At 38.2% G+C, this 23,446-nt stretch overlaps 1 protein-coding gene across 4 annotated transcripts in view; it reads right to left on the bottom strand.

Moving 5' to 3' along the window:
* The window catches only part of NGLY1 (N-glycanase 1), a 57,057-nt gene extending 38,254 nt beyond the window's left edge, over positions 1-18,803 (bottom strand). For 3 of the 4 annotated variants that reach the window (XM_021678807.1, XM_021678806.1, XM_021678809.1), the window contains exons 1-3: positions 18,640-18,803; positions 8,023-8,137; positions 2,838-3,083 (exon numbers count right to left, since the gene is read on the bottom strand). In XM_021678807.1, coding sequence (XP_021534482.1) covers positions 2,838-3,083; positions 8,023-8,137; positions 18,640-18,770 — 492 coding nt within the window. In that variant the 5' untranslated portion in view covers positions 18,771-18,803. Of the gene's footprint in view, positions 1-2,837; positions 3,084-8,022; positions 8,138-12,535; positions 12,573-18,639 lie in introns of all 4 variants that reach the window. The other variant, XM_021678808.1, reaches the window with a different exon arrangement.
* Between the last annotated feature and the right edge of the window lie 4,643 nt (positions 18,804-23,446).

The following is a 23,446-nucleotide window of genomic DNA, read 5'->3' on the forward strand; positions in this document are numbered from 1 at the left end:
GATGGGAAACAACCCAAATGTCCATCATGGAATACTATCCAGCAATAAAAAGGAATAAATTACTGATACATCCTACAATATGAATAAACTTCAAACACATACAAAGTAGAAGAAGCCAAAAGCAAAAAGCTACATATTGTGTAATTCCACTTACATAAAATATCCAGAAAAAGCAGCAAAATAAGTTTCTAACATCATCACCTTTTATTGAGTACCAATATATTCCAGTACTTTATATCTTAAAGGAAAAGCTTATTGGCAAACTTCAACATCATTGACTATCACTTTAATTTATATTTCAAAATTTTACTTTGCAGTTTTAACCAAATAAATATTATAATAGTGATGAGCACATGAGTGCTCAGGATTTATCTAGTTTATACACATTCAATGCTTTTTAATTCTTTCTCTTGCTGCTTGACTTTGGTCTATTTTAATTATCAATTAAGTACCCCCACTCAGAACAGGCAAGGCAGGGGAACGTAACTGTCAAATTCTGTAGTATAACAAATAGTGGTGATGAATACTTCAATAACAAAATACTTTTTTAAACCATGCATTCCAGTGATCCATGGATAACCAAGACTTGGTGATAAAAAACAAGACTCATTCTAATTTCTCCCAATTCCCTTAAGGAACTCAGAAAAAGATACTGTGTCCCAAGGACTAGAGAAATAAGAATTGGTAATAGACTGCCTACTAAAAGCATATGTGTATAGGAAAGTTTATTTTCTTCTAAACTCTACATTTGTTTTGTCAATAAAATGACATTTTGTTTTTAGTTTAGTATCCAGAGGCTTTCTGGTGATTACAGAGTTTTAAAGACCTCAAATTATATCTGAATTGCAAAGTTAAGAATCAAAAAAAAAAAAAAAGGTTACAGAAGAGTCAGAAAATGTGAATTTATCTTCTGAGTCAGAACACTAACAAAATACTACTTAGTCCAGAAAATAGCTATTTTGTAAAATAAAATGTTTTCATGTATTACACTCTTTTCTGTAAAGCTGGTTAGTACTGTGCATTTTAAACTGTAACACTGAGATTCAACAAAAGATAAAGTAGGGAATCTTAAAAGATATATTCCAACACTATAATTAGAAAATGTAAGAAATGGCGCTCAAAATGAAGAAGTTAAATGTGCTTCTGTATCAACCTTAACTGCAAAACTGAAGACGAGATGGAACACACATGCTCACGAGAGGGGCACAAAAGAATCCACTGGGGCGCATCTTAGATTTACTTTTTATTTCGCTTTTACAAAATTGTTGTATAAGGTACATAACATACTAGAACTATATAATTTATAAGGAAATAGATGCTGGGTTATGTACTCAACATTTTATTACTGTTAAGATGTGTAACCAAAAACCACTCTTCTAAGGAACGGACTGACTAGTAGGGTTACTATTATGTCACATTAGAATTAAGTAGTCACATTTTTCCATTATTCTGTGATAACTTTGTACTGAATGGAGCAGCTCAGATACTTTACAGAAAGAATTATTATCACCAAGGGCAAACCTTTATAGTTTATAAAGACCTTTATAGTTTACAATGTTTTCATGTATGTTATCTCATGGAATACCCACAGCCACTTAGTATCATTACTAATTGATCTGACATATTCAGTAACAGTTTCTTGAAAGCATTTGCAAACACTAGTTGTATTTATTATTATTAGGAGTAAAAATTAGCTGTGAAGCTAATGAGAGGAGAAAATATTTTAAAGACTGTAAGTAAATTGAAGCACAAAGAAATATGTTTTAGAAGAGTTAATCCTCCACAAAAAAAAGTTTGGAAACCATTCAACAAGAATTATATAAAAGGACAGTTAACTGTCTCTTCCCCTGATAGCCTTTACCACCTTTATTCTTTAGTTTTTAAAGACAAGCTTAGGATCTTCTCAGCATAAACAAAGAAATGACCACCAGGGAAGTGAGGTTAAAGACTCTGCAATTACTCAACTGGAGAAAATTAAGGGTAGATTTAATAACTGACTCTATACATAAGTTCCGCTTTATGGAGGACAGTGACAAGATGTTTTACTAAAATTAAAATAAGAGGATACAAGTTGAAGCTGGCTACTGACAAAATTACTATAGAAAAAAAAAATCACAAAATTTTTGAGTGAAAATTCAGAGGAAAACTTAAGGACCTCTATCAAAAGGAATTTTTGTAAACAGGATAGTTTCCTATTAAATGAGATCAGTTAAGTGTACTAAGGATGCCTGTAAGAGATCAAAAGTTTGATTGCAGTTCTTCAGAAGTATGCATCTGTGTATGCCACTAACTAAACTTCACTAATCTGGTAGCACCCCTCTCAATAAATTAATGCACTGTTATTTACCTTAAAGAAGCGGATTTCTTTTACCAAACTGAGGGGTTGATAATGGTTAGGTTATTGGAATTAATAATCTTCATAATGAATGGCAGCAGGTAAAATTTAGATCAGAAGTTATCAGTTTCCAGTAAAGGAAATCTAATATGACTGCCATTGTCCAGCAAGTCTGTTACTTTGTTTTAGGTTAAAGACACATGCTAACTTGTTACTGATTTATGTACCAAGGCAATGGGTACATTTATGAATGACAAAATGATGAAATGCCTAAGAAGCAATAAACCAAAAGTTAAGATTTAAAAGTATAAAAAAAGACAACCATTTTCCCTTTGTTACAAATTTGACAATTTTTTAAAGACCTAAGGAAATCTGGATGTATTACAATTCTAAGAACCAAGAATACCGAGGGCATAAATTCAGGAATAAATCACAACATATCTCAAAGCTTTTGCTGTTTCAATACTTTGAATAGTTAAGAAAGGTTTAATTCTAACATTACCATTGGAGCAGATGGTCGATTTGATGACTGTCCTTCACTGTTCCCTGCATGCTGGATTAACCCACTAGGATTTGAAGACTGTGTTATAGGAAGCTGGGTACTGGATGCAGGTTGCTGAGATAATTCTACTTTGTAACTCTTATTTGATCCATCCAATCTGCTACTTCTCTCTATGGCAATCAGGTCTCGAATTTTTTGCAGCTGCTCCACTGAAGCTTTTTTAGGAAAGATAAGATGTGTTTCTCCCTGGAATTTATAAAATTGGGAAAAATTTTAACCTTTGCTTTATACTGACAGTCATTCATATATATCTATAAAATGAAATCAATACCACAGAATACATCATATTTTAACATTCTGTTTTCCTACCATTATGGTACTTTTTTTTAAATAGTCAAAGGTAAAAAGTGCCTATATATGAACCAGGAAGTTAAGAAAATTGGGTCTCCTCCTTTGCATATAATGCTTAGCTTATTTGATTGGTTCAAAGGCCGTTAGAAAAATCTTTTCTTTTAGAAATAATAAGTCACAAAGTCTCATAAGAATTATAAAAATGCACATTCCTATCTTCTCTGCAATAGTATATGATACTACTATTCTCTGTGAAATTCCTTATGAAATAATAGTAATTACTAGAGATGCAGCCATATAAAATGATCCGGGGTCAAGAAGTTATATATATAACAACCTTTGAATCTCCTAAACCCAAGACTTTAAAGAATAGCTACATGATTAGAAGTTTGGATATAGGGTCCACTAATTTTTCCAAGAAAACAAGAAGTACAGCCTGATGGTCAATTCAAAACTATGGATTGTTAACAGTACTACAAAGGTGGTCCAAACAAAACAATCAAACAAAAATCCCATTCTTCAAGTGGTGATTCATTTAATAAATACCCATCATATAATCAGAGTGCTTTAAGATACAACAAACATTACAACAAAGCTCACATTGTAAAATGGTCAGCAAATTACAAAACAAAAGTTAAATGAAAATATCTTCAATCAAGTTTCAAGGCACTGAGAAGCAACAGTGTTAAAATAATTCCACCAACTGCATATGAGATAAAATGATTGTTAAGGTGTAGTAGACAGACTTGCAGATTTTAAGCTTAATTTAAGTTAAGCTTCACAACTGAGAATGACCTATTTCCCTGGTGATGGCAGACCTATCAGAATCAACTGACCAACACATTTCTCACTAATGACATGAAAATTAATTCCATATGAATCCCTATTAAACAGCTAGAAGAGGCCATTAAGCTCTATATATTCATTACCCATAATAGCTGTAAAAACAAAACTATCATTTATTGTGTTCATGTGTTCTAGGTGCTATGCTAAACATTTTATGTATGTTATCTCAAGTAATCCTCACAATCACCCTGAAATGTAGGTATTAGGTTTATCACTATTCTTTATATGAAAATATGAAAGCTCAGAAAAGTAAAATAATCTGCCTGATGCTACAGAATAATTGTTGGAGTAAACCTTAATTGTTAAGCTATAATTGACTACATCTTAGACTGAACAGAGACCAAAAACCATAAGCTTGTACTAATAGTTGGAAGTGTTGAGCAAAAAGAGAATATTTCTACAGCTGTGATGACATATATGATTAGCATTGGATCACAATGATTTTCCAACATTAGAAAGGAACCACCTCACATCTCTGATGAGGTTTCTCTTTAGAAACCAGGTATCTAGGTTAAAACCAAATACGGATGCTTCCCATCTCATACCGTTAGTTGAGCAGCACTGAGAGAGGTAGAAGACACCATGGGCCAAGGTGGAAATCCAGCATAACAGCTATCTGGATCTATGTTCAGTCCATACCACAGAGAAGGCCCTGATAAGACAGAGATGCTGCTTGTGCCTTGCTCCACTCCCTTCTAACTTTTCAGGACCAGTCCTAAAAGAATGTAGGATTATGGCCAAAGTGTCTATACCAAAAAGTTTCATCAACAGCACTGTATTTTCACAAAAGGACAAAATGACAGGCTTAATGCACTAGATCCAATAACACTTTAAGAAATTAATGAGAATTCCAGTATTTGACAAAATCCGTATTTCTCAACACATTTTTGCTAAGACAATTCTCACTGTCAGATGTTAAGCAAACCTGGCTCCTGCCCACTAAATGCTGGTAATATCTTTTAGTCACCAAAACAACCAAAACTGCCCTCCTCCTATGGTACCTGATGAGAACCACTCCACTCATGAAGCCGGAGGAGTCGCATATCCATGCGGATCCCAGTCTTTCTCAACCTCCTTCTCAAAATTTTCACAAAGAATATAGCCTCAGAGGCAAGTAGGCCCAAAAGTACCCAGGATTTTAATATATACCCGAACATTTTGGGGATGGGTCTGAGATTCCTACTTCATCTTAAAGCCTACTGAGTTTCTTTCTAATGGTAGAGTTCAATTGCAGTTCCATTGGTTCCTTCTGCAACTTAGCCACACTGATAAAACATTTATTGCAGGGGTGCCTGGGTGGCTCAGTTGGTTAAGCGACTGCCTTTGGCTTAGGTCATGATCCCAGGGTCCTGGGATCCAGTCCCACATTGGGCTCCCTGCTCCTCGGGGCGCCTGTTTCTCCCTCTCCCTCTGCCTGCTGCTCCCCCTGTTTGTGCTTTCTCTCGCTCTGTCAAATAAATAAATAAAATCTTAAAAAAAAAATTTATTGCAGATGGGTCCTGAGGTATGACATCTGAAGACAATCAGAAATTTGAAGTACAAATTAGTCTGATCAAAGCATGTTAATCTTTTCTGAAATTGTCGCTCCATGTGTGTCAAATACTACTGCAAGTCTCAATCTAGCTTGTTACCTGGCACTGGTGTGCCCAACCTTTGGGTCTGCCTGAGACGGGTTTTCTAGAATGTGGGATTTTGAGTACTAAACCCAGGACAGCCCCAGGCAAACTGGGATGGTTGTCATCATACCCGGCACTGAAATATTTGTTGAATGAAAAGACAAATATGACTCCACAGAATATGTGACACTTCAAAACTGAGGAATCGGTAGTTTCCAGTTGTCATTTACTAAATTTTTCTGTCATTTAACTCAAAAGTCTGTATTTCCTTGAACAAAATCAGCAATGTTCTCAATTTTTCCTCCTATCCCTTTAAGTTCTTTATGTTCAGATGTCGGTAACTAACAAGCAGATGACAACATAATTTATATCTCCAGGCTGACCTCTCCTTTTGAGTTACAGACTCATATATCCAACTGCCTACTTGTTATCTCTACTTGAATGGTTAACAGTGTATCAGTTATAATCATCCAAAAGAGGAAGTAGTGATTTCTCCTGGCATCTGCTACACTCCAAGATTTCTCAATCTGAATTAATGGTACTTGCATCCACTTAGATGCTCAAACCAAAGCCTAGTAGTATCCGATTCCTTCCTTTCCCTTGTACCCCACAATCAATTCATCAAGTCCTGCAGGCTCTGCTTAAAAAAAAAAAAATTCTGGATGCCTCTACTTTTCCCCCATCTCCACTGCCAACAGTCTTTAATTCAACAAATGTTTACTGTGTGCCTCAATGTATTCTAGGAGCTAGCAAGAGGGGACAAAAAGATAAAAGGCTCTGCCCTCACGGAACCATTTTCAAACCATTTTTGTTTCTCCTTTAGGCTGATAAAAGCTTTCTGACTGGTCTCCCTGCTTCATCTCTTGCCCCCACCCCAGAACATCCAGAACATTCACTTTACAACAGCTAAAATATTATTCCATACCTAGAACCTTCCTATGGTTTCCCATCTCACTTAGAATGAAGTCCAAGTCTTTATCACAGTCCTCAAAACCGCACACCCTGGATTCTGCTGGCCTGTGTAGCTACTTTCTGTGCCAAAGCTAATCCTGCTAGAAGTCTGTTGCATATGTGAATCCTTCTGTTTGAGGTACTCTTACCTGAGGGCTTCAGGTACCTGAAATGCTTCTTTTCATTTAGGTCCCAGCTCAAATATTATCTCCTGAGAGGCCTTCCCTAACCACTCATTCTTACGTAGCTGCCCACCTCTACAGTTGCTTTTTATATCACCATGCCGTATTTTCCTCTTTGCATTCATCTTTGCTTTCATGTCTACTGTTTGTCTAACCTATTAGAACCAGGCTCCATGTGAGATGGGATCTATTTCTCTAGTTCACTACTATACCCTTCAGGGCCTGGAACAGAATCTGGGGAGAAAAGCAGAGAGGCAGGAAGGAAAGTACTTCTTATGGCAACTCAGCAGATCTCTTTAACAATTTCTATAGCCTTGACATTTCTGACTGCTATGGACTACCGTGTATCCACAACCTGGTTCAAGTTCTTTCAGTATTCCATAAACTAAAAATGGTTAAGCATATATACATAAAGAAAATTGACAATATTGATAACTACTTTCATTGTGTCATAAAATTAAGCTATGTACTGGGGCGCCTGGGTGGCTGAGTTGGTTAAGCGGCTGCCTTCGGCTCAGGTCATGATCCCAGAATCCTGGGATCGAGCCCCACATCAGGCTCCCTGCTCAGTGGAGAGCCTGCTTCTCCCTCTCCCTCTGCCTGCCTCTTTGCCTACTTGTGCTCTCTCTGTCAAATAAATAAATAAAATCTTTAAAAAAAAAATTAAGCTATGTACAAGATTCCAGAAGATGAAAACACCAAACTTTTATTTTGATTAAAAAACAAAAAAACATATTGAGATTCTTCTCTTCTGTCACAGAAGAAATCCCTTACATGTGGCAACTGAACTCAGCTTTTCTGTATTTACTCTTTTCATTTCTTACTGGAGACAGACGGCTAGATCCTACTAGAATTTGTGTGTACTTACAAATCAGATTTTTGCTAAAAGTCTAAAATGACCCACAATTTGGTCTTTGGGTTGTATGTCTGACCTCCCTGTTCTAAAGGATTAAAACTTGTAAGAATTTTCCCTGTGGGAGAGTTGTTATATTTTACTGTGATTTTAAAATATATTTACTGTGACTTTTAAATGTCTAATAGGTGAAGAAGTAACTAGTTCTGCAGATTTCCAAAATGATCCATTAATTTAAAAATATTATCTTATTTAAAATAAATAAATAAAATCTTTAAAAAAAAAAAAAAAAAAAAAAAAAATATTATCTTATTTAGATAATTATCCATCAACATTATAATAAATTCTTTATACATGAACGGGGGAGAAGAAACCCTTCAACTTACCTCTTCAAAGCCCATTTCAAATAAACATTCAACAGCTCCTCTGACAGGTAAGAGTCTAGTAGAAAAAGCTGTGTTTCCAATCCGGATAGATCTATATTTTTCATCATTAGGGTTTCTGATTTAAATAAAAAAAGTTTGATTATATATAACAATTTATACTTTCCACAGTGTTTTTGCACTCCTTTTTACATTTTATATTGGCTACACTGCTACAAGGTATTATAGTTCCCAACTTTAAAGAAAGAGGAAGCACAACCCGGAAAAATAGCCTGATTCTGTGATTCTTACCTCAATATACATTTACTACCACCTCACTGTTTAATTTCATAGCTGACAATATTAATGCTTCCATAAGGGAAACCCATGCAACATTTTCATTCTATGCTATTAAAGCCACATACCTTTATGAGTTTTTAGGTTGCTAAGAAAAAAATCTAGGTAAGCTCCAGACATGGGTGTAGGTTTTGCCTATTTTGTTCTGATGGATCTCAATCATCAAGAATGGTGCCTGATGCATAGATGATAGTTAATAAATACTTGTGAAATGAATGAATAAAAAAAACCTAAGAAGCTATATAAAAATGGATCACAGTTCCTCAAACACTTTACCTCTGACAAATACAAACCCAGGTATACCTTAGAGTCACTTGATTTTCTTTCTTCCCTAGACCAATGATTGCTTTTACTCTTAAGTTCTGTTTCAGCTTAAGATACATTTTTGTCACAGCCAATTTTTTTTTTTTACCATGGTTAAGATTTTGAATAGCAGGGGCGCCTGGGTGGCTCAGTCGTTAAGCGTCTGCCTTCGGCTCAGGTCATGATCCCAGAGTCCTGGGATCGAGCCCCGCGTCGGGCTCTCTGCTCAGCGGAAAGCCTGCTTCTCCCTCTCCCACTCCCCCTGCTTGTGTTCCCTCTCTAGCTGTGTCTCTCTCTGTCAAATAAATAAAATCTTAAAAAAAAAAAAAAAAAAAAAGATTTTGAATAGCATGCATGGGATGAGACCAGCATATGAAAGGCTTTGAGATTTTTAATAACCTTGATAAATCAGAAAGGCTGTTTAAAAAATCAGAAAAAAATTCAAGGTTAAGATAATCACAGTATTGGGGCACTTGGGTGGGGCTGTCAGTTAAGCGTCTGCCTTTGGCTCAGGTCATGATCCCGGGGTCCTGGGATCGACGTCGGGCTCCCTGCTCCCTGCTCAGCTCAGCGGGGAGTCTGCTTCTCCCTCTCCCTGTGATCCTCCTCCCTGCTCATGTTCTCTCTCAAATAAATTAATTAAAAAAAAAAGAATCACAGTATTACACTCAAAAAGCCTTCAGAACATAATTAGGATGATGAGTAATTTTTTAATAAGATTTTATTTATTTATTTGTCAGAGAGAGCACGCACAAGCAGGAGGAGTGGCAGGCAGAGGAAGAAGTAGGCCACCGCTGAGCAAGGAGCCTGATGGGGGACTCAATCCCAGGACCCAGGGATCATGACCTCAGCCAAAGGCAGACACTTAACCAACTGAGCCACCCAGGTGTCCTGATGAGATTTCATATCTGACACAAACCTCCTCACAATAGTAGTGGCTTCTATTAGCACTATTTTAAGAAGGATTCTGAGGCTGTGTCAGGGTCCATAGGAAGGAGTGCTGAGGCCATCTGCCTGGGGTATGGAATGGGGATGGTGGACAAAGGCTAGCAACTCATTAACCATTCTTGTCCTAATTTAATTGTGGAAATTTCAACATATTTCACATTTGTTTTCCATCAAGCAACTCTCTATTGCCAAACTGTCATAAATACATGAATCTGCTTTAAACTTTTCCTTAATTTCAAAAATTATGCAAGTTTATTACAGAATATTCAGAGATAAAGCTCTAAAATAGTGTTATTCAGAATGTCCACAGACTGGTGCCCATCTATAAACTTCTTGCTAGTCATTCATGAGAAGTGCAGAAATTGAGACTACTCAGCAATTTTTCTAACAATTTGATTTGCCATGAAATTTTTATTGTACTTTACAAAGTTATAGATCCACAAAAAATTGGAAATTAAAAACAAAAACACTGTTCTTCAACACAGGTCTTTTGAGCATCACAGGTGGTTGAAAAACACAAAGAAAAATATATGCTCTATTCTTTTATTCTGTGTTTTAAATGAGTTTCTCAACCTTGGCATTGTTGACATTTGAGGTCTTTGTTGTAGGGGACTGCCCTGAGCACAGCAAGATATTTAGCAACCTGGCTTTTATGCCACATTATATTGTAAGTGTGCCTCCTTTTCTTACCACTTAAACAAAAAACATTAAACTATACAATACTCCTACATTTATCAATGCCAGTTATAGATAAATGAAGCATCTTTTCATGATATTCAACACATTTCACAGGGTCATAAACATCAGTACCACTAGGATGATATAATCTACTGGTGCAAAACTGCCTGATTTTTTTTTTTTTTAACCTATTTTTTCCCCAATAGCTTCCAGATTTTTACATGATCAAAGTCTTTCTCTGGCTCTAATTTTCTAGTTTTTCCTCCCTCTTTCACCACTGTTTAAAAATTCTTATAAAACCTAGACTAGTTGATCTGATACAGCTTATTATTTTGATACATGTTTCAAAGTAAATCATGGTCTAGTCTAGTCAGCAATTTTCTACCTTTTAACATCTATGGGCCTTACATACCATTTATCTGTTTTTCTCACTAAAAACATAATGCAAACAAACAAAAAACCCCAAAAAACCCAACAGTAATGTCCAGTTACTCAAATCCTATCTTGCTCTTTTTAAATATGTTGGGCACACCAGCCATAGTACTGAACACACAATAGTGCCAAAAGTTCGTCCTGAAGCCCTCACAGGCTTAGAGAACTGGGCCATAAAGCCATTAGAGCTCAAATCCAACAGATCCTATTTCCTACCCTTGGAAAAGTACCACTTTCTAAATCTCTAGCTTCACAGCATCATCCCAGCGCATCCACCATCCTTGAACTCATTACTATTCTCCTTATCTTGCAGTGTCTAAAGTACCCCTAAGGATCACCTTTATTTTTGCTTCATTTTCTTCTTCCATTAACTTAATTTCCTGTGCAGACTTTTCTCAAATATTTTTTGCTGTAATTCTTCAACGTGCAATGTTTCTACCTCTGCTGACCCTTAACTATTTCTGCAACTTGTAATATTTATCTTGCTTGTTAGCAATAATTTTGCACCCTTTTTTTTTTTTTGGTTGTTTGTTGGATCATGTTGAAAGAATGGGACCTTGAACGGGCAGCAAAATGTCCTGACCCACTCACCACCACTTTGAACATATTTTGGTGTCTTCCTAGTTGTCTTACCCCCTAGTTGTCTTTGTTTTTACAACTGAATGGTAGAAAAAAGTCATGCTTTTCACCTTGAAAGTTATAATCGACCATATAATTAAGATTTTAAGACACACTGGGGCACCTGGGTGGCTCAGTCAGTTGAGGGTCTGGCTCTTGGTTTCAGCTCAGGTCATGATCTTGGAATCATGGGATTAAGCCCCATGTTGGGCTCTGTGCTCAGCATGGGGTCTGTGTGGGATTCTTTCCCTGTTCCTTTCCCTTCTGAGCCCCAGCTCCCCACCCCCGCTCTCTAAAATAAATTAAAAAACAAAATCTTTAAAAAAAGATTTTTTTTTTTTAAAGATTTTATTTATTTGAGAGAGAGAGAGCGTGCACATAAGTAGGGGATATAGCAGAGGAGGAGGGAGAAGCAGGCTCCCTGCTGAGTAGGGAGCCCTATGCAGGGCTTGATGAAGGGCTTGTTCCTAAGACCCTGGGATCATGACCTGAGCCAAAGGCAGACACTTAACTGACTGAGCCACCCAGGCGCCCAAAAAAGATTTTAAGACATGTAGCTTCCTACTGAGGTCACAGACTCAGAAAAAAGAAAAACTTAAATGTTTCTATTTCAGAATTTCAGAAATGCTGATAATTAAATATATCTAACCATTTACTAGCCCTCTACCTCTTTAGAATGCATAATCTCAGAAAGGGTTTACATAAATGGAAATTTAGTACATGAGAGATCCTATAATCTTGTATTTTTATTACTAATCAAAAAGGTGGTTTGTAGGCCATTTAAAAAAATGTTTCTAGTCCTTCTGAAAATCTATCATTCTGAGATACATGTAAATTTTTCAAAAACATCTTTAGAACCATCTGGGAACCATCTCTGGCTCTAACTCTACCATTCTATATAGCTGACAAAAAGGGAAACATACACATAATCTAGCTTGTTCAACATGAAAAACTGAATAATGGTAACAACAGATAACATGTGTGCCTTCATTCCTCTTTTGCAACAATCCTATAATGCAGGCATTTTTCTTTCCTCTTAAAAATGAGGAAACTGAAAAAAAATGAGGAAACTGAAACCCAGAGACTTTACATAAATTGCCTATAACCACACTCCTAGGAAATGGCTGACTGGGATTTAAATGCACTGGTCTTACTACAAAGCTTACATACTCCCCACCATACAATATGCCAACAAACTCACCAATCCTCTCTAAATTTCTCCAGTTGTCAACAGTCACCTAGATTAGAAACCTGAAGTTATTTGGGTTATTTTGTCTCCTCTCTTTACCGGCTCTACTCCTTGCATTCAGTCATCAAGAACTGCCAATCCCTGCCTCTGATAGTTCTTTCTCTATTCTATCTCCATTTATGCTTATGATTACTGTAATAGCTTCACAAATGAAACCCATGCCTTGTGTCTTCTTACATCATTATTCTACATGAAACTCCTTCATGTTTCTCTTTGACTCTAGAAAGTACAATCATTTTCTTTTGCCTCTTATGTCAAATATATGTTCTCTGCTATTCCATGAACCCATCCCATCTTACCAAACCTCCATTCTCAAAACTCTTCCACACTAGGTCCCTGGACTATCTCCAGACATAAACATGTAACTGCTTGAACACTGTCTTCCAATTGTTCTCTAGATTTTATGCTGTGGCTGTTTTCCATACTTGCGTCTTTCTCCTAAACATATTTATTTTCTTGGAAGAAACCACTTTCCGTTTTTGGCCCTTCCCAATCATACGCAGTGCAGTTTGTAACCAATAACTGTGTGCAGTTTGCAAAGGAAATTAGTGGAACATCAAACATATTTTTTAAAGAATTAAAGGAGCTAATTATCTAAGGAACACATGTGGAATGCTAGTCAAACTATTATAAACTTTGCAAAGTAGATATTATTGAGGACAGCTCATCTTTATCTAAAAGTCAGTGAACTAAAAAAAAGTAAAAAGTTCAAACCCATAGCATATTGTGCATGCAAATTAGCCTATGTTTTATTCTATAATTTCATTGGCTTTATAACTCTTAGTTGGGGAATAGGTAAACATCACCTGAAGGAGAAATTTGAAATGTAATCAAAGGTATTATCTTCACTTGAGTGCAGTGACAAGCATTGCTGTTAAAAACAAAACAAAACCTACTAATGAAATTCTCATTTCAGCATTCATTTCATAAAATACTATGTCAAACCCTGAGGCAGGAACAAGATATATCAAGACAACATCCCTTACACAGTCCCTTATCTCTAACACTGATTGATTTCCCAAAACAGCAAAAGGAACAGAAACCTTGGTTTTTCCTACTCTTAAATAAGTTAGTTTAACAGATTTGTAAGATAGTGTAGCTAGAGATCAAGAAGAGATCAGGGGTTTTTCTGTTAAGAGGTTAACAACTCACTGGACTTAGAAGTGTAATAAAGCGTGTTTTCTAACTTCCTGAAGCCTAAAGGAGTTTTAATTCTAATATAAGAGCAGGGACTACTACTATTATATGCACAACTCTGAGATATTATAGGTTAGGGTTTAGACCACTGTAATAAAGTGAAAATTACACTAAAGCAAGTCAAATGAATTTTTAAAATTTCCCACTGCATATAAAAGTTATGTTTATACTATACTGTAGTCTATTAAGTCTTTAATAGCATTATGTCTTAAAAAATTGTACACATACCTTAATTAAACATACTTTAATGCTAAAAAATGCTAACTACCATATGAATTTTCAGTGAGCTGTATTTTTTTTTTTAAAGATTTTATTTATTTGTTTGACAGAGAGAGACACAGTGAGAGAGGGAACACAAGCAGGGGGAGTGGGAGAGGGAGAAGCAGGCTTCCCACGGAGCAGGGAGCCCAATGCGGGGCTCGATCCCAGGACCCTGGGATCATGACCTGAGCCGAAGGCAGACCCTTAACAACTGAGCCACCCAGGCGCCTCGAGTTGTAATCTTTTTGCTGGTGGAGGGTTTGCCTCAATATTGATGGTTGCTAAAGGTTGGGGTGGGTGTGGCAATTTCTTAAAACAAGACAGTAAAATCTGCCACATCAATTGACCCTTCCTTTCATGAACAATTTCTCTGTAGCATGCAATGCTGTTTGATAGAACATCTTTCAAAATTGGACGCAATCCCCTCAAACCCTGCTGCTGCTTTAGCAACAAAGTTTGTTATATTCTAAATTCTTTGTTGTGATTTCAACAATCTTCACAGCATCACCACCAGGAGTAGATTCCATCTCAAGAAACCACCTCCTTTGCTAATCCATAAAAAGCAAGTCCTCATCCATGAAAGTTTTATCATGAGATTGCCGCAATTTAGCTATATCTGTAGGCTCCACTTCTAATTTGAGTTCTCTTGCTATCTCCACCACATCTGCAGTTCCCTCCTCTACTGAAGTTTTGAATCCCCCAAAGTCATCCATGAGGATTGGAATCAATTTCTTCCAAACGCCTATTAATGTTGATGTTTTGACCTCCTTCCATGAATCACAAATGTTAATGGCATCTAGAATGGTGAATCCTTTCCAAAAGGTTTCAACTTATTTTGCCCAGGTCCATCAGAGGAATTATTATCTATGGCAGCTATAGCTCTACAAAATGTAAATGTTAAAATAAAAGACTTCAAAGTCCAAATGACTCCTTGATCCATGGGCTGCAGAATGGATGCTGTGTTAGCAGGCATGAAAACAACATTATGTCATTGTACATTTCCATCAGAGCTCTTAGGTGACCAGGTGCATTGTCAATGATGGATGATGTGCTATCACCCAGGCTTTGTTTCTTCCATTTATAGAGTATAGGCCAAGTAGATTTGGCATAATTCTTAAGGGCCCTAGGATTTTCAGCATGGTTAATAAGCACTGACCTCAACTTAAAGTCACCTGCTGTATTAATCCCTAACAGAAAAGTCAGCCTGTCCTTTGAAGCCAGACATTGACTTCTCCTCTCTAGCTATGAAATCTTTGATGGCATCTTCTTCCAATCAAAGGCTAATTGGTCTACACTGAAAACCTGTTGTAGTGTAGCCACCTTCATGAATCATCTTAGCTAGGTCTTCTGGATAACTTGCAGCTTCTCATCAGCACTTGCTACTTCACCCTGTTCTTTTGTGTTATGGAGACAGCTTCTTTCCTTAAACCTCATGAACCAACCTCTGCTAGCTTGCAACTTTTCTTCTTCAACTTCGTCACCTCTCTCAACCTTCAGAGAACTGAAGAGGTTAAGGCCTTGCTCGGGATTAGGCTTTGGTTTTTAGGAGAATGTTGTGGCTGGCTTCATCCTCTATCTAGACCACTAAAACTTCTTCCATTAGTAGCAATAAGGCTCATCATTTGTGTGTTCACTGGAGTAGCACTTTTAATCTCCTTCAAGAACTTCTCTTTTGCATTTGCAACTTGGCTGTTTGGTACAACAGGCCTAGCTTTTGGGCTATCATGGATTTTGACGTGCCCTCCTCACTAAGCTGAATCACTTCTAGTTTTGGATTTACAGTGAGAGATGTGCACCCCTTCCTTTCACTTTAACACTTAGGCCATTGCAGGGTTATTGATTGGCCTAATTTAAATTATTATTGTGTGTCAGGACACCAGGAGGCCTAAGGAAAAGAGAGGGACAGGAGAAGGGCCAATGGGTGGAGCAGTCAGAACACACACAGCATTTATAGATTAAGTTTGCCATCTTATGTGGGTGCAGTTGGTGCATCCCAAAACAATATTAACATCAAAAATAACTGATCGCAGGATAAAGAAGATGGAGTATATATATACAATGGAATATTACTCAGCCATAAAAAAAGAATGAGATCTTGTCATCTGTAACAACATGGATGGATCTAGGTGGCATTATGACAAGAGAAGTCAAACAGAGAAAGACAAATATCATATGATTTCACTTATATGTGGATAAAAAAACAAAAAACAGAATCAAACACATAAATACAGAGTACAAATGATGGTTGCAGGGGCGGAGGGGGGAGTGCGGGATGGGCAAAATAGGTGAAGGGGAGTGGGAGATACAGGCTTCCAGTTATGGAATAAGTCACTGGGGCAGGGGGGTGCCTGGCTGGCTCAGTCAGTAGAGCATGTGACTCTTCATCTTGGGGTCATAAGTTCAAGCCCCACATTGGGCACAGAGCTTACTAAAAAAAAAAAAAAATGTCATGGAGATAAAAGATACATATAGGGAATATAGTTAATGGTATTATAATAGAACTGTATATGACTGATGGTAACTACACTTGTGAGCACAGTATAATGTACAGACTTGTGGAATCACTATGTTGTACTACTGAAACTAATGTAACATTGTGTGTCAACTCTATTTCAATTAAATGAAAGAGCTCACTGATCAGGGATCACCATAACAAATACAATAATGAAAAAGTTTGAATATTACAAGAATTACCAAAATGTGACACAGAGATACAAAGAGAGCTGTTGGGAAAAATGGCACCGACAGACTCGCTCAACACCACAAACCTTCAATTTGTAAAAAAAAAAAAAACCCCAAAAAACCAAAAACCAGTATTTGCAAAGCACAATAAAGCGAAGAGCAATAAAACAAGGTATACTTGTACTTAACTAAACAAGGGTAGTTTTTCATATCATCTTCAATTATGAGTTCCAGACTCCTAATTCCCTTTTTAGATAAAAACTTTTCAAGATCAGAAACATAAGCCATAGGAAAGACTGTAACATGTACTGAAAGCAAGGTTTCTTCTATGAGTTTGATAAATATTCATAATGGTGATTCTGATGCCAAGTCATTATTTGCATGCAAAGGTTTTCCTTCCTCAAAACACCTTGATCTTAGATTTTGGGTTTCACTAGATTAAAAGCAGAAGTGAATCCTATTACAAGGCCACTTCCCTTTTCTGAATAATGGGGTTTAAATAGTTTGGTGGCTTTCCAGGTTGGAGGTCTCAGGTCATAAGATCTGGAGGACTCAGCTTATGAGTTCATTCATGCAGAGTCCATTGGCATCCCTGTGCTTTGAAGAGCTGTTAGACCTCACAGGGAAGAGGTGAGTTGAGAAGATGTCACAGAGGAGAAAGGCAGTCTCCACATAGGTCACAATTGTGTAGCTGTGTACACGGCACATGCTGCACATCCCTTATAGCATTTGGTGAATAATAAAGGTTCATTTTTCCTTCAATTTACTTTTAGAATCCTTAATGTTACCTCTATGAACAATATATTGCCATGAACAATGAAATGCCATGGGTTAAAACACCACACTTGTAACTAGTGTCTCTAAAATTGGGTCACATCAAATCTATAACCTTGAAACTAAGAATTTCCTTTTAGACTTCATGCCAATATACCCGCCACTTAGAAGAACAAGTGCACCAGGGGGTGAGGTGGGAGAAAGAACCTAGATAGTAATCATGGTGACCTGATAAATGAGGTAACCCCACTCAAGTACCTGGCACCTGGAGCTCCTTTAACCTAGGTTCCATTTCCCTCCCCCACACAAGCCACTACATGATTTGATCTAAGAACTGAAGTGGATAATAATTCAAAATGAATAATCAAAATTGCCTCCCAATTCCCCAAACCTGTAAGGTCCCTTAAGAATCTACAGGTGTATTTTGCTCACAAGAGAATGAAACAAATTACTCTCAGCCAAAGTAATCTTCACTAATTCTTATTTAAAAGGTCATGTTGAAAAGCAGAATACAGGTATTGAGAAAAATTGTAACTTTAATATGGTTAATAATATTTCAATCAACAAAAGTGGGCAGGAAAAGACCATAAAAATGTAAAAACCCCACCACTTCAGTAGTATTATGCTTTAATATTAAGGTATTCACAAAACGTTGGGGGGGGTGGATATTAAAGCATAATACTACTGAAGTGGTGGAGTTTTTACAGACTAACTTCTCATAACCCTGCGACTAAGGCACTATGTTCGGGAAAATCCACGCAAAGGGAATGAAACGCTGTTACCATTTCTGTGCTGACATTAAGACAGTTAACCCGACCGGAATCAAGTGTTTAGGGCACGCCTTCTCACCTCCCTCCGCGTGCGCCATGCCCGCGACCTCCAGTTCACCCTAGAGGACCCCGACATTAGATGCCAAGGCACAAGTGCAAAGAAACTTACTCTTCTCAGGAGGGAGTGGCCCGGCCGGGTCTCGAGGCCCCTGGCCGGTGGGCTCCGATTCTGAGCCGGGGCAAGACTCAGGCCCCGGTCCCTCCTGGCCTCGCCACCCTTCGGGGCCCGAGCCGGGCGCCCCTAAACCCAGGCCAACCAGGCGCCCCCTCACCGCCCGCGGTGGCACCCCGTGCGACTCCTCAGCCCCGCACCTGAGGATGTTGTCCGCATAGGTGAGCAACAGCTTGGAGGCCTCCAGAAAGGTCTCCGGGGTGTTCTGGCACAGCTCGGCCACGGCCGGGGACGCGGAGCCCGACGCGCTGCGCAGCGCCGCTGCCGCCATGCTTGAGCGCCCGCGGCCGTCACCGCCCCTCGCGCGCCGCGTCCCGCACTGAGCAGGCGCTACAGCGCGCGGCCTCCGGTGCGGCGAGCCGGGAGGGGCGTGGCGCTCTACGCGAAGGTGGGGGGGGTTGGCGGGGAGGGGCGGGGGACTGGTCTGGAGGGGCGGGGGCGGCCTCAGCCAGGCGGGCTGGGTGGGGGCGCTCCGGGAGGTTCGGGGGTTTGGACCTGGAGGGACTGGGGCATCGTCGCCAGGGCCTCGGGGCTTCGATCAGAAAGAAGGGGCGGGGTGCTTGGTTGTCAGGGCCCGGGGGCTTTAGCTAGGAGGGGCAGGGAGATGCTGGCCCGTTTGTCCCAGAAATCCGCTCCTTCCACGCCCTAGGGTGGGCTTAGATTGATCCAGCCACGAAGGTGGGGAAACCCCGTAGTACAACCACCCCTTTTCCCCCAAACAAAACAATCTTATAGCTTCCTCTTCGCAAATTGCCAGGTGTTCCTAGATACGTGTGGATGGAAAGACCCCAGAAGGAAGGCGCAACAAATGTTTAAAACCAAACGGGTGTCTGTATACTCTGCTGGGTTTCTGGTATATAGATTCTTTTTAGAATTAGATGAATGATTGAAAAATCTTTTTCATAAGTACCAGTTCAAATAGTATGATGTCTCTGTAAAGAAGTAGTTTTCAAACCAAAGGTTGTAAAGTAGTGGGTTGTGGACTCAATTTACCATGTAGTGACCAGCATAAACCTACATACCGTAAGGACAGAATAGAATAAAATTGGGGGGGGGGGTGTTGGCAGTAAAAATATGCATCTCACATAGTAAGGGTAGGTATTATTTTGTGACTTTGTATCACAGGTAGCCATCATGTCATTAATGTCCTTTATTCCTTTTAGAAGATGAATCCTAACTTCTTTAATCCATTCTCTGCCTCACCATGTCCTTGAAAGTGTACTTTACCAATGGCTTCCTTCTTTGCAGACATACCTTTCAAACCTCAACAAATATTTTTCTTGATCTTATGTTTTTAAGGTAAGTTATTTGCATAAGTAGCTTATTTAAATGTTCTTGATGACTTAATCTTCTGTTTGCTTCTTAAATTTGAAGTTTTCTTTCAGTATCTCAGAGCAAGACCTTGAACTATGCCATCTGCTTCAGTTACCATTCATCTGCTAGATATGTGGGAAAAGTTTTTAATACGTAGGTTTTTGGACCAGCTTCCAAGACTAGTGTGTTTAACTGATAGTATGTTACTAGCAGCTGTAATTAAAATTTTCAGTGACTTAACACAAGAGAAATTTTTTTTTGCTCACATAACAGTTTAAAAAGCAGGTGTCAGGGACACCCGGGTGGCTCAGTCAGTTAAGTGTCTGCCTTCCACTCAGGTCATGATCCTAGGGTCCTGGGATCGAGTCCTGTATCAGGCTCCTTGCTCAGCGGGGAGCCTGCTTCTCCCTCTGCCTGCAGCTTCCCCCGCTTGTGACCTCTCTTTCTCTCTCTGATGAATAAATAAAATCTTAGAAATAGATAAATAAATAAAAAGCAGGTGTCATTAGTCAATGGGCAACTTTCCTCCATGTAATGACTCAGGCTCCCAGGCTCCTTCCATCCTGTAGAATAGAGGTCAACAAACATTTTTTTGTTGGGCCAGATTGTAATGTTTAAGGCTTTGTGGCCATAGGGTCTCTGTTTCAACTCTTTAATTCTGCTTCTGCACTTGTAGTTCTGTAGACAGTACTCTGATATTAATCGGCATGGCTGCATTCCCATGAAACTGTTTACAAAAACAGGCAGCCTGCTGGATTTGGCCTGTAGTTGGCTAACTCCTGCCATAGAGCCTCAGAGACTTCTGCATTTAGTTAGTGGTTGGGCAAAAAGAAGGCATACCTGCTTCTTAACCACATGGGCCCAAAATGACATACAGCATTTTCTCTACCATATAATTGGAGAAAATGAAGCCCCATCTAGATAAAAGAGGGAAGGCTGGGAAATGTAGTCCCTAGCTGGACATGTACTACCCACAACTCTAAAGGATGGAAAGGTGTGGGGAAGGGGGCCTAGAATTATAGCTAGCTGTCTCTAACCACAAACTATATTCATCTTAATTTGAGTTTCTTTTTTCACATTTATTTATCCCTATAATAGCTTAAAGTTATTATATACTATATAGTATTTTGACTTTTTTTTTAAAGTAACAACACTTTTTTTTTTTCAAATAAATTCTTAGGAAGAAAACCAGTATATAGAAAACACCAACGTGGAGATGCTCTAGAATTGAAGCCGGTGGGGGGGGGCGGCAGGAGGGACAGAATGCCATCAGCTTAGCCTGTCTCTTGACAGAGATAATGGCCACCAGGCATCTTTGTGGGGAACATGCAAGCACAGTGTGAAAACCAATGCCATAGAGTTAATACTGTGATAATAATGCACAAGTCTAAAAAATCATAGAAATCATCATTTTGAGGGTAATTTAGTAAGTTATTTTAAATCACCTGAAATTTAAATCATTCCAAATTACTGTTTACCAATATTCCTGTTGAAGTTCTTGAGTAAATACCATCTCTCTTGGATATCACCATTTATGCAGCTGTTAAGAGGGTTTATTATAAGGGACTTTGACTCATTCTTTTCCCTGTCTGCTTCTTCCACTAAGTTGAAAATATTTTTTTAGTTCCTTTAGAAAAGTTGAAGATAGTAGGCTACTCTTAATCTCTTTATACTTTAACATCGCTTCAACTAAAGGTTGTTCTAGTTTTACATCAGCATTGAACTTTCCGTTGTTTTATTTTTTTTCCTCCAAAATAATAAATTTTTTTTAGGATTCCAGCTTTATTAAGCACACCATCATTAGAGTTGACACATGGTGGCACTATTCTTAAATGGAATAGAAAAAAGAAATAACCCATTAAATTTCCCCAGGATCAGTTTTGACATAAAAAAGAAAACACTGACCTCAGTGAAGACTGTAACAGGAGAAGGGGTGAAGCCTTTTAAGAACTGGTACGGTGATTCACTATTGTGTGATTGCATTAAGTGATTAACCAACAATTATTTATTGAGCACCTGTTGTGTACAAAGCAGTCTGATGAAGGACATAAGGGATTTTGAATCTAGTAGGAAAGACTGAACTGATGATCATAACTTACACACAGGCAGCCCTTGAATTGATGAAATAAAAAAGTTACTGTGAAAAGAAAAAAAGGTCATTGGTAAAAAAACACACAAAGCAGTGTATATATACTAACCAATAGAAGTGTATCTGTTTATTCATTCATTTCATAATTTAGTCATTCACCAAATATTTATGAAGTGGCTACTACAAGCCTGGCACTGTGCTAGGTACTGTGAAGCAGTGAAGTAGATAAGCATTGGCCCTGCTTTCATGGAAATCATGAGTTTACAGCCGTGGTTAAATCAGCATCACCAGCAAGGAATATGGTACTAAATCATTTTTTGGCTATTGGAGTATCATAGATATTCTTACCCCTTTCCAAATCAAAGGAAAGGAGATCAGAGGTAGAAATAAAAATGAAATGACTTTTTGGTGGTTTTACTTTTCTACAAGATTTTAATTGATTTGTCACTTCTTATCCAAGATAATCTTGTGATATTACAAAAGAAAAAACACCACATTAAAACTGTTTCATAGGAGTTTGGGTTCAAAAGAATATATTGTAGGTCTTTTCACACTGTAATTTCAACATATTGCAAACAATGAAAAGGGACAGCAAGGTTGGATATTTCTCACAAGTTTTAGTTATTTTATAACCACATGTGTTTGTTTAATTCCTCTTAAATTAACTCTCTAGTTAATGAATGAAGGTCATGCTAAGAAGTGACTGAATAGGCCTTGGATCAAGGAAGACTCAATGTCATACTGTGCTTTCCTAAAGTATTTTATGGAAAGTACATTTCCAAACTCGTTTAAATTCAGTACTAACCAGGAAAAGCTAAGCTTGACCAAAATTCTTCTCTAGAGCTGGGAAAGAAGGCAGAGCACTCATAAACAATCATTTCAAGGGGCGCCTGGGTGGCTCAGTCGTTAAGCGTCTGCCTTTGGCTCAGGTCATGATCCCAGGGTCCTGGGATCGAGCCCCACATCGAGCCCCACATCGGGCTCCCTGCTCGGTGGGAAGCCTGCTTCTCCCTCTCCCACTCCCCCTGCTTGTGTTCCCTCTCTCACTGTCTCTCTCTGTCAAATAAATAAAATCTTAAAAACAACAACAACAACACAATCATTTCAAGACACACTGTCCAGAAAGAAACAAATATGGCTGGGAGGATCAGATGCAGATTACATTGCCAATCCTTTATCTAAAAAAGAAAAAGGACACAAACCTCATACCTGGGATAGCATGTGAGCAACGGATGGTCATCTAAATAAATACCTTGCTGTTCTTTTTTTTTAATATTTCGTGTTATATTTTTCCCTTTATAGATTCACAGATAACTCTGAACAAATGAAGTTATTATATTTTTTAGACACTTAGAAATAAATGTCTACAATCTCTGTTTTGTTTCCATTTTTGTTAGACACTGTGCATGGCATTTTTGAGCCCTGCCCCAGATCCAACAATATGTTTATTGTAGAAAAGACACTAAATAAGACTAGGCAAAAATGGAACTTCACAATCATTGTACATCCCTGCAGATCTTAAAATAAATAAATAAATAAATAAA

Source organism: Neomonachus schauinslandi, chromosome 1, assembly GCF_002201575.2.
Source record: "Neomonachus schauinslandi chromosome 1, ASM220157v2, whole genome shotgun sequence".
Classification (NCBI taxonomy): domain Eukaryota; kingdom Metazoa; phylum Chordata; class Mammalia; order Carnivora; family Phocidae; genus Neomonachus; species Neomonachus schauinslandi.